Source organism: Mya arenaria, chromosome 6 (genome assembly GCF_026914265.1).
Source record: "Mya arenaria isolate MELC-2E11 chromosome 6, ASM2691426v1".
NCBI lineage: Eukaryota > Metazoa > Mollusca > Bivalvia > Myida > Myidae > Mya > Mya arenaria.
The window spans coordinates 8,827,522-8,840,324 of record NC_069127.1 but is presented as its reverse complement, the minus strand read 5'-3'; the positions used below and the strand labels follow the sequence as shown (position 1 = coordinate 8,840,324).

General features: G+C 32.8%; 1 protein-coding gene across 2 annotated transcripts in view; it reads left to right on the top strand.

Annotated features, from left to right (window-relative positions):
* Positions 1 to 12,051, top strand: part of LOC128237435 (uncharacterized) — a 34,658-nt gene extending 22,607 nt beyond the window's left edge. For both annotated transcript variants that reach the window (XM_052952975.1, XM_052952974.1), the window contains 5 exons: positions 3,558 to 3,683; positions 5,032 to 5,100; positions 7,066 to 7,200; positions 7,639 to 7,698; positions 8,569 to 12,051. In XM_052952975.1, coding sequence (XP_052808935.1) covers positions 3,558 to 3,683; positions 5,032 to 5,100; positions 7,066 to 7,200; positions 7,639 to 7,698; positions 8,569 to 8,858 — 680 coding nt within the window. In that variant the 3' untranslated portion in view covers positions 8,859 to 12,051. The remainder of the gene's footprint in view (positions 1 to 3,557; positions 3,684 to 5,031; positions 5,101 to 7,065; positions 7,201 to 7,638; positions 7,699 to 8,568) is intronic.
* Positions 12,052 to 12,803: the final 752 nt, after the last annotated feature.

Below are 12,803 nucleotides of genomic sequence, written 5' to 3'. Positions count from 1 at the left end.
TGCATTGTCACATTCTTTTTCTTCTAAAAAGCATATAAAACTAAAAAACAAACAACTTTAGTCAGCTTAACATATGAAACCATCAGAATCGCCTTAATACATGTACCCTTAACATAAAATAATAAATAATCAAGTGCAAAGGGCAAATGATATTTTGGTACGATTGTCATAGGGTACGAATGTTACTTACAGCTGGGTTGTGTTTTGCTAAACTGACATTTTGGAACTAAACGGCATTTAAAAAAAATAAAAATATTCAAAATAGTAGATTTCACATGTCTTACTAGTTTGCATCTTTTATTTTATACCAAGCATGCCTATATTTTGAGAAAAATAAAGTTGATCTTAGCAATTATTCTTCCTTAAGATATTCTATAGAACTTTGGGGATAAAACTTGCTGACATGCATTATAAAAATGAGGCATAGAATCAATGAGGCAACTCTATTGACAGCTCTTGCATTACTCACCGCCATGAGTGAAAGAAAAACGGAAGCATTGTAACTGCAGCTTGCTTTTATCCAACCTCTCTGTTCAAGCTATTATATTCCTTAAACATCTTTTGTTACGCTTTCAATAACAGAAACTATTTAAGTGACATTTACAAATCTTGCATCAAATCCAATATAAATAGGCCTTAAGATATACTACAACATAAGTAAGGATCTTCTCAATAGTTCATAGTCAGGTTTTCATTAAAAGATTTGATAGAGATTCTTTTAAAGATCTGGGTTCATGAAAAGAAAGAGTAAATAAATTTGATTTTTGTTCGCCATAGATAGATAATTAATATGAAAAAAAATCCAATTTATGTTTGAGCCTTGTTTTTATACGATAATTCTTTATATCCTTATTTGTCTAGCTCAATATGGTGCTAAATGCTGTTGTGTAAGACTTGTTTCACGATCAATAAGGCAGTATTTGTCCGTGAGTGTGGATGTAGGCACTGTACCACAGTCGTGTGACAGTGGCATTGAACAGCTATTGATCCTTACCTTTTCTAGAGGCCCTTCCAGTTGTTATTAATGTAAGAATGGTTGAAAGTAAAATTATTAAACAATTGATATTGTACACTTAAGTAGCAACATAATTATCTTATTACAGAAACAGGTATATGATAATGATTACATTTATCTACTGATTTTTTTTCCACTTCATTTCAACATTAAAATCTACTGCAAAATGCAACATAATAAGATTATTTACAGATACCAACATGAAAAAAGCAAGTCATTTTTTTCTGATTATTTTCTCACTTTTTTCATCATTAAAGGCTATTGCAAAAACAACGCAATTTAACTTGGACCAGAGCCTCATATAATGAAACCCAATACGCAACAGGTCTATACTTCCTTAAACCATGCATTCATATTATTCAGGGACATTATTGGTAAATATGAAGTCAGCTATTTGTGCTCTTGTTCTTATTGGAATAATTTTGAATACAGTGTTTGCTGCAAAGGGTAAAAATCTTCTTTTCATATAACTATAGGTTAACAACATTTCCACAAAAGATGTACAAGAATATAAAAATACCTCATCAAATGTATTTTCAGTTTGACCATGGTTCAACATTTGAACTCCAAAATTTTAATAGATCATTTCATATTTACTTTTTGAGCCATGAATAGACTGCTTTGCAGGTCTTTGTTATGAAAAAAACACACCTCCAACTTTGGTTATCGAATGCATTCTCAGTTTCACAATGGTTCCTCCATGGACCTAAACACTTATTATAGGCCCATGTTTTAAGTTTGAATTGCAAATAGATGGTTTTATGTTTATATTTGGAACCATGAAATGACTGCTTTACCATGTCTTGAGTTTGGAATAACTGTATAAGAAAAACAATGCTACCATATTGTACAGTCATCGAAATTAGACTTTGAGTGAAGTAATGGTGAACATGTTTAATTCTCACACAAGAGTCATGGTAAAGTAATAGTGAACATGTTTAATTCTCACACAAGAGTCATGGTCAAGTAATGGTGAACAAGTGTAATTTTCACACAATAGTTATGGTCAAGTAATGGTGAGCATGTTTAATTCTCACACAAGAGTCATGGTCAAGTCATGGTGAACATGTTTAATTCTCACACAAGAGGCATTGTTCAGTAATGATGAACATGTTTAATTCTCACACTAGAGTCATGGTCAAGTAATGGTAAACATGTTTAATTCTCACACAAGGGTCATGGTCAAGTAATGGTGTACATGTTTAATTCTCACACAAGAGTCATGGTCAAGTATTGGTGAACATGTTTAATTCTCACACAAGAAGCATTGTTGAGTCACGGTGAACATGTTTAATTCTCAAACTAGAGTCATGGTTGAGTCACGGTGAACATGTTTAATTCTCACACTAGAGTCATGGTCGAGTCACAGAACATGTTTAATTCTCACACTAGAGTCATGGTCAAGTCACTGTGAACATGTTCAATTCTCACACTAGAGTCATGGTCAAGTCACGGTGAACATGTTTAATTCTCACACAAGAGTCATTGACAAGTCACTGTGAACATGTTTAATTCTCACACTAGAGTAATGGTTGTGTCATGGTGAACATGTTTAATTCTCACACTAGAGTCATGGTTGAGTCACGGTAAACATGTTTATTTCTCACACTAGAGTCATGGTCTAGTCACGGTGAACATGTTTAATTCTCACACTAGAGTCATGGATGAGTCATGGTGAACATTTTTAATTCTCACACTAGAGTCATGAGTGTGTCATTGTAAACATGTTTATTTCTCACACAAGAGTCATGGTCAAGTCATGGTGAGCAGGTTTAATTCTCACACTAGAGTCATGGTCGAGTCATGGTGAGCATGTTTAATTCTCACACAAGAGTTATGGTCGAGTCATGGTGAACATGTTTAATTCTCACACTAGAGTCATAGTTGAGTCGTGGTAAACATGTTTAATTCTCACACAAGGATTATGGTCGAGTCATGGTGAATATGTCTAATTCTCACACAAGAATTATGGTCGAGTCATGGTGAGCATGTTTAATTCTCATACTAGAGTTATGGTCAAGTCATGGTGAACATGTTTAATTCTCACACAAGAATTATGGTCGAGTCATGGTGAACATGTTTAATTCTCACACTAGAGTCATGGTTGAGTCATGGTGAGCATGTTTAATTCTCACACTAGAGTCAAGGTCAAATCATGGTGAACATGTTTAATTCTCACACTAAAGTCATGGTCGAGTCATGGTGAGCATGTTTAATTCTCACACAAGAGTTATGGTTGAGTCATGGTGAACATGTTTAATTCTCACACAAGAATTATGGTCGAGTCATGGTGAATATGTCTAATTCTCATACTAGAGTCATGGTTGTGTCATGGTGTACATGTTAATCTCTCACACACAAGAGACTGTGTGTTCCAACTTTATCAGGGGCATGTCTCACACTTGGGCTTAAATTCAAGTTAAACTGGCTGCATTATTTGCTATGTGCATGTTTTACGGATCAATCCTACAACCTTTTGCTTTGCTATATATATATATATGTGGAATAACTAGTTTCATAAGTAAAATATGTAAATTATCAGATCCTACCACTACACCTGCAGCAGACACCTGTTCAGAAGTTGGAGGGAAAGATGAATGCTGTGGAAAGGCCTTATGCAAGTTTGTGGAGTGTACGGACAAGACCAACAGTACAAGCACAATCACTGGTATGAAAACCATTTATTTGTAACGGTCCGCTGTAGGCGGATGTACGTTCATAATATTCCCTATAAAACGGTAGTACGTTCGTAGTACGTATATAACTTGGTAAGAAGCAAATTAGTAAAGCCCGAGATCTGTAGGAATAGAGTTAGTTAGTGTATATAAAGACCAGTGGATCCCTTCAGGGTCGAACATGCTTTTCCCTGAAGGGATCTGTTGGTGTTTGTTTCATTACACCAGAAAGCTCGGCTATCTGGTGTTTGTTTGTTAGACGTCGCACGTTACACATTGAATTATTTATTAAGTGGTCTTAAAGGAGAACAATACTGGTTGACCAAAGAAGCATATGATTTGTGTACAGATAAATAAGATATTTTGGAGCCTTTCTTGCTCAGGAATTTGTGGCCATATAGCTATTATTTGGAAAATAAACACACATTTATGAAGGCTAATATTTTTTATCTGTACACAAAGGATACGCTTTTTTGTTTTGATCATTTAAGTTGAATTACTTTTACATAATAATGAATTAAGCTACTTTTTTACAAAATTGCCATTAACTGTACATTGTGCCTCTTTAAGAATATCATGAAATGCAATGCAGGGCCTTTTACCCTTCTTTGCTGTAGCCAATAACTGGGCACTTTCTTAGGACTAGACACTATTTTTTTCCAAAAATAGCCTTTAATTTTCCCCACTTTCAATTATTTTTTAAGTTTGACAATCTCAGGATACATTTAAATGATGTTTCTGGGTTGATAATTTACTCCATTTGTTACCAAATTGTTTGAAAAAGTATAAATTTTCCCCAAAACATGATTAAACGTGGGGGGTGGGGGGTTCCCACAAAAAGGGCTGAGGCCTAGAAAAAAAAATTGTTTGGTTAGGGTAACATCCTTTTCAAAAATAGGTAGGGTAGGTAGCCTTTTTTTTTTTTTTTTTTTTTTTTATTAGATTTACAAGAATGTCATTTTTTATCCTAGCAGTGGGATGGTGTTAAAGTTATCTTCTGTACAAGCATTTAAGGTTTTAAACTACATATTGAAAAAGAATAAAAAAATATTTTTGTTATTTTTTCATTTTTTTTTTCAAACTGACTATAAAACGGTAGGGTTGGCGCCTATTCCGTAGGTAGGGTCGTGTTACCCGAACCAAATGTATTTTTTTATTAGGCCTTAGGTGTGTTCCCCATAAGTGGTAAAGAGACACTGCGATGTAAAATAAGACATTAACTTATAATACTCCATAATTGATACAAAGCAAAACGTATATTCATTTTGAATATTGTGTAGTTCATACATAGCCAAAAGTATCATAATATTTCTCAATAGTTTGTTTCCATGTATATTTCAGTATGCTATGAGCTGGACTCAACCATGACTGCTAAATGCGAGGAAGAGGCCCCTGATAATAAGTGTCGAGGTCAGTGCCCTGCTGCTATATTGTATATTTACTTTCTTATTGTTTTATTGAAAGTTTAGTCATTTAAAAAATCAAAGAAAAATCTAGTTTCATATTTAAAAAAAAATCAAAGAAATTAAAAAGGTTGAGTTATCACTATAAGCCTTGTTGTTGATTGCAGCATTGTACAAAAATAAGTTGTTAAATAGTTAACTTAGTTCATCACTTGAAAACATTCAAGACATTGATGTGAAACATTTGAATGTTGGTATTGATGTCCAGTTCTGGGATGTGAAAATGAAGATGATAGGTTCTCATACAGAATGGTGTATGATGTTGCATGAAGTAGTTTACTATCAATAGCACTCAGATTTTATCAGTAATTTGTCGTAGCAAGAGTGTCCTATTGTCATACGTGCCATATCCCCTGGCGGGGGGAAAAATCCCCTGAAATTCCGACCCATCCCATGGAACCCAGCCATAGCATCTGCAGTGATTTTTTTACTTAAAAACAAAATATGAAAAAATAACATAAAAAAACAACAACATCACTTCACTGTGATAAATGAATATAGCATTATGAGTTTAAGCTAACATGAATGTATTTTTTATTTATTTTTTTTAAAAATGAAATGCTGTATTTAAAAAATGGGTTTCACAGGTTTGAATTCAAACTTTTCCAGTGTCGAGAACAATTTAGATGAGTAGATATAATATCTTGTAAGATAGACATCATGTGAGACCAGCTGTTGCAGAGATTATCAATATACGGCATGATGTCGTCAACAGGCTGTGTGATAAAAACAATTAGCATGTTTTCCTTGTTTACAATCAATAACACCAGGCACCTAAAAAACAAGCAATTCAATCAATTCTAAAAAAAATATTTGATCCATGGTTATATATATTCACTGTATTTAATATCATATTTAAAGCGACTAGACACCAGATGATAAAATTGCAAGAAAAAAAAGATAAAAGTCAAACACATACATTTTGATATCATTTTATACAAAGCACTGAATCTTACTTACTGATGTATTATATCGCTTACGACACATGTTCTTTTAACAGTTTTTGCGTATTTTCAATTTCGAATTTACAGTACTTGGTTTATCTACCTAGACAATCCCAGTTAATTTAAAAATAGCATCAGTATATGTATCTGTACTAATCATGTGACTTTCACATACTAAATACCGTTACACACTGACTATATATAATAAGATGTATTATCAGCCTCATACAAGCTCGTATTGACAATTCTAGTCTAACCCCTTTAAAGAAAAAAAAGAAAGGTTTTTTATATATGAAGTTGTCGTTTTTCCAAACATTTATTTGTGAAGATTAACATTCATTAAGGAAGAGTAATAATTATAATTTTCTATTTGATGACTGGTAATACCTTACATACATTTAAATTCTGTCAATAGTTATTCACAATATGATTTTAAATTGATTTTAAGACTACACCTCTCAGATACATTTTTGCTTATATTTTCTGCTTCCTATGTTTAAGAAACATTTTGATTAAACTAGTTTACGGTACATGCTTCTGAAAATACCGGTACAGGTAATAATGAATGTTCACACCTCTGTTTAACCTACCCCTACAACCACACCCCCACCAGCCCCGACCAACTGATGCCAGGCCAAGAGTGACCAGACTGTGTGTTTTGAAACGACTGACACCAATTGTTATATTTATTATGATAACGGGTTTAATATTTCAGCAACACCTACCACGACGACCAACAGCACCACACCAGCCCCTACTGACCCATGCCCTTCCCAGAGTGACTAGATCGTGTGATTTGGACAGACTGACGCATACTTGTTATATTTATTATTATGTGTATAATATTTCAGTTACCCCTACCACAACCCGACCAAACCCATGCCAGGCCAAGAGTGACCAGACTGTGTGTTTTGGACAGACTGTCGCCCTTTGTTATATCTATTTTTATAATGTGTATAATATTTCAGCAACTAACATTACCACCACACTTGGTCCGACTGACCCATGCCAGGCTCAGAGTAACCAGACCGCATGCTGTGGACAGACTGACGACAAGTGTGTGTTTATCTCATGTACTGGCCTCGATGACCAACCTCATACAGGTACATGGCAATCAGCCTCTCTTTGTGTTTGGGTAATATCTATACAGGATTAATTTCATACCAGAGGCTGGCAATCACACTTATACCATGATCAAGTATTGAAAATAATGTAAGAGGTCGTTTATTTATTTCAAAACAGAAACTGGACATAATTAATACATGTATAAAATAAATTATGCTTGTACAAAGTGCAGTTGTAACCTCCTTCATGATTGAAATAGGTTAATTATAAAAAAAGACAAATCAAGAATACAATCAGACTAGTTAGTCTGCAAGATCAATGCTTTTATAAAAATTAACAGTACCTTAGTTTTAATGTGAAAGTCATTTTTGTTTTAGCATCAGTAAATAGCAAATCTTAAATACCTATGGTTCATTTGGTTAATTTTAAATTTCCCTGAAAATTACTGAAAAAGATCTATGTTTTATGCTTTTCAGGATGTCACAAAAATAGCACAGATTACCCAGCATTTTGCAAGGATGCAGCAACCGATATGTGTAAGTATGGCTATGAGACAGAAAGTATCGGTGAATTTCAGCGGAACATGAAGAACGCCCTGAAGTATCTCAATGAGAATATGAAAGGGCTTCAAAGCGGGCAGGAGGCCCTTGTTTCTCGCATTGAGGCCCTGGAGGGGGGTATGACTAAGATGGACAGAACAGTGTTTGGTCAGGGGCCCGACAAAGGGAAGAAGGGACGAGGAAACATACAGAGCGATATTGATAGACTGAAAAAAGAGAACCGACTCATGAGAAAGAAAACTAAGGCACTGGAGAAGGCTGTCAAAGTCATGATGAGTCTGAACAAGCAAAAAGGAGCATAAAGCAAGAGCGGCTTTCATGTATTATAAAGCAGGGTTAAAGTGAATAATGTTAGGATTGCCTCTACATTAAAAAGTCCTGTAATGAATGTCTGTGGCTGTGAAATTATTGGATTATATTATTGCTGTATTTTTATCACAATTATAATTAAATGTACATGTATATATGTAAAATTGTTATTTTATTCATATTGTGCTACTAAATTATTTTCACATAGAATTTTCTTTTAATTAAACTCCAGGTTATAAGTTGATTGTAAATGGTGATTTTTTGGCTGCTGCATGTGTGTAATTAAGTCTTTGAAATTCCAAGATTTAATATATTCACATGTCACTTCTATGACACAGCAGATAAACTTGCCAGTGATGTATTGTATAGATTTCGCAAGGATGATTTGCTGAATAGATTGCTCTTGCATATAAGCTTGCCTTCAAACCATTAGTAAATACTAATAGTAATTTACTAATTTGTTTTCCTTAACACACAAAGCATGAAATCCCATTCACAAATGCATCAGCATGAGCATGATTGTGTTGCATGTTTCAGGCAAAGGTACGGAGTCCACCACCAAAGAGCCCACAACTAAAGCCTCCACTGAGGCCCCAACTGATGCCCCCACTACTGCCCCCACTACTGCCCAACCCACAACCGAGTCTAATCCAAACTCCACAACCTCTGCAGAGGCAATATCAGGAGGTTCCAGTGAACATGGTCAACATTTTGATGGGGCTTCATTTATAGGAGGGATTGTGTTATGTCTCGGGATTGTGGCTATTGCTTTCTTTGGTTGTAAATTCTATAAGACCAGAACTGAGAGAAATTATCATACTCTGTAAATCTGCTGAAAATTGAGTTTTCATTATAGGCACATTCTGTCAGATTGATAATAGAGTAAAACAAAACTGAATTATTTATGATTTCAAAAAAAATGTATTTAAATCAATACAGTGGAAAACATGTGTCTCAAATTAAAAAAGAACAAACATAATTATAATTGAGATTTATTTACAAATTCATTTGAATTTGAAACCATCACCAGACATTTTGTTTTATATTTGTTTTGACTAATAGTGGTGTGTGTAAAATGCAGTCAATCTTTCAGAACCTACCTTTTAACTATATGAAAATAAATCCATTTCTATAAAAGTGTCAATGTATTATTTTAGATTATTAGAAATTTAACTATGTCATCCTCTAGTCGGCCATAGTAGAGTTTAGTTAAATTAAAACAAGTTTTGCATGCATAAAGAGGCACTCATATCTTTTTACGAAAAAAGCATGTACAAGGTAATTGAAATAAATTTATATTTGGTTAATTTGTTCATGTTTACTATGAAATCCCAGTGTTCACAACTTAAAACAGTTGAAAAGACTCGATCTACAATATATACTATAAAGAATATTTGCTCATGCAAGATGCATTTGTTTTGTGTATTCATATTAATACAGACGATTACAAAACTTGCTGCAAAGATTTTTTTTAATTTATTGATGACTGTCAAATATTCCAGTAATGGTTTTAATCCGTGTTTCCTTGGTAATCAGCAGCAGGAATTTTCCTACGTTCACCAAGGTACTATGAATGTGGGTATTTTAAAATGGTATGGTCCATGTATACATTGCACCAACAAAAAATACAAGTTTAAAGGTAGTCAAGCTCAAATGCATCTTTAAACCCATTAAAACACAAATTTATGATATACTTATTGTACTTAACCTTTTAAAAATGTAATGAATAACAGGAGAATTCTTTTAGCCCTTAAACAGAATGTCCAAGTCTATTTTTAGAATAGAAATGCGATATAAACTGTATGCAACTATGCGCTAGCAGCAAATATATCAAGAAACAGATCATTTTAATCTTGAAAACCTCCATTTGTTATAATTATTATTATTAAAGGTAAAATTAAGCAGATTTCTTCTTCAATTTTTCATGCATGTGGTACATCATACATTGCACAGGCATCCTATTGTTGTAATTTTTATTTTAAGGAATGAGGTTTATTGCCTTTAAAGCATGGTGAATGCATTTGACTCCATTTAATCATGTATTTATGGTAGATTTTGACTTTCAGAAGTAAATGTGATACACAATTGTTGTTTTTGCTAGTTTCATAAAAACTTGAAACTATCTGCCTGCAGAATTAAGGTGGAACGCGACTATGAATTTTTTTTCGAGTTATTGTCTGAAAATTGGAATACGAATAAAAGAGCATATGCCCAGTTAGGGACTGATTTTACATTTTCAATATTCGGAACAGTTTTAAAACTATGACTCCTCAAAATATGCCACTGACGTCAATTTTGAGACGTCTCTCATATTTTTGCGTTCCAGCTACAATAACCGATAGTTTCACCAATTCTTCATTTACCGCTAAGAAATTTAAACCTCAAGTGCATCTTGTGAAAACGTTTACGCACATATATTTTTCTTTCTCTTGTTTTACATTATTTTTTTAAAATCCGTCTTTAACGTCATTTTTCGCGGGAAAAACGGCGTCGTGTTTCGCTGAAAAGTGCGCCTTTCTTTAATTCTTGAAAAAAACTGCTCGTTTAATTTTTAATTGATGAAAATATCGGTTATTGTAGCTGGAACGCAAAAATATGAGAGACGTCTCGAAATTGACGTCAGTGGCATATTTTGAAGACTCGTAGATTCAAAATTGTTCAGAATATTGAAAATGTAAAAACAGTCCCTAACTGGGCATATGCTCTTCTATTCGTATACCAATTTTCAGACAGAAACTCGAAAAAAAATACATAGTCGCGTTCCACCTTATTGGGATAAAATCATGTCTAGACCTTCATAGATTTTAGTATGTCAAGCAATTTGTCACATATACATGAATATGATTATATACGCTTGTTGGTAATTTAGAGGTTTTTAGAATTTTAGAAATTGGGTGTCTATCTAGCTATCTTCTATTAGTAAAGTTTTTTTGTTTATTCAATCCATTAAGGGGCTTGGTTTTCTATCCGTACTAATTTGTTTAATATTACTTCAACTAAAAGTTTACATATTATTCTTTAACCATATTTATTCTAGTTGCTCTATAGTGTTTGTTTTTAAAACATAGTTCTGTCAATGTTCATTCCAATATCAACAAATCACCATTAACAAAATTGTAGCCTTATTGTGATGCTGATGCTATTGCTGTTGTTGATGATGACAATTGTTGAAGAAATGTAAATTGCATTCATAGTTTAATATTACTGTTGAGAATAAATATTTTGAATATATTCACTTTAGATGACATTATTTTTTGTCCCTGTCTGACATTATAATTGTTAAGATGTTTAAGTTGTGCTGATTACTAAAAGAGCTGTTATATGGTCTATTACATTGAACTTCATTTGTACAGGTTTTCAAACATTTTTGCAACAAAATTTCTTGTTCATGACTGTTAGAATTCAAACTTCCCTTACAAGCCTCATACATTTAATATAATACATTCTGTATTAAATGGTAAGAATGTTGATACTTAATCATTGCAATGTCGAATTTTGGTGGAATCTTAAAGTGGGCACCATTGATGCAACAAGAACAATATGGCCATTTTTAAATGAACATGAAAAGTATTACCTACATTACATAATGACATAATCCATTCTGGCAATAATTATTACCAGTAAATAAGTTCAATGGCTATGCCAAGGTGTGTGATTCAAGTGCAATAAAGGGATGATTTAGTTAGTATATTATATTGACAGGTTAGAGTTTGTGAAGAGGGAGAAGTTTTCTACATTTTGGGGGAGTGTTTTCATTTATAGTTTATAGGGAAAGAAACTTCTCCCTCGTCAGCTCAAATAAGGGAGAAGGTTGCCTATGAAGGGGTTGATCCATGACATTGGTTTTAATATGTCATTTAGAGCTATATTTTTTCTCTGAACGAGTATTTTGTGAAATATTCTCTGATCTGCATGTAATCACCCATGACATTGTTTACAGAAATGTATATATAGTTGTGTTGTAAAGAAGAAAAGGATCTGTATTAATCCAAGTGCTTAATAAATTGTTTTAAAACGTTAGTAGTGTTTTTCACTTATGTATCTACAAGTACACTGACCTCTATTTGCTTTAACAATTACTCAATGCAGTAAGTTAAATGTGCCAGCTTTACATTTAATGTTTATAAATCAGAATTTCACTCCTTTTATTCTTCATTTACTGTTATATGTATGTATATATACGTGTATATATACACTGAACTGAATATTTTCACATAAAGAAAAGTATCAAATGTTACCATCGACAAAGTTAAACAATATTAATATTTTACAACATTTTGATTTTTGTACAGTTTTTTAATACACAAAATAAACAAAATCATTATAAATGCAAAACTGTTTATTCTAGCAACTGTTTTGTAGAAAGTTTTAGCAAATAGTTTAGAAAATTGATGTTATTGTTAAATAACCTGTTTTTGTCAGATTTCATTATTAAATTTTAATACTTGGCTATTTGGTCTCTTAGTTTGATATGTGTGTCAAAATGGAGTGCTTAACTATCAATTAGACCATTCAATTAAAAGGTTACAAACTCCTATAAATTTAAACACAAGCTTGATTCTGATTTTTTTTCGTTTTTCATAACAGTTGATCAAACAGTTATAAGGTTTTCTGACAATTTTATCAATATTTCTTTGAATTTTGTTATTTTTACGAAATTACTACAACTTTTAGTGGAATAAAATAAAGCTTATACATGATTAAGTTGAAAGCGCTTTTAAATGCAAACTACTAGCATTTTATAAAAAAGTGTATTTTCTCTAATGCTTAAT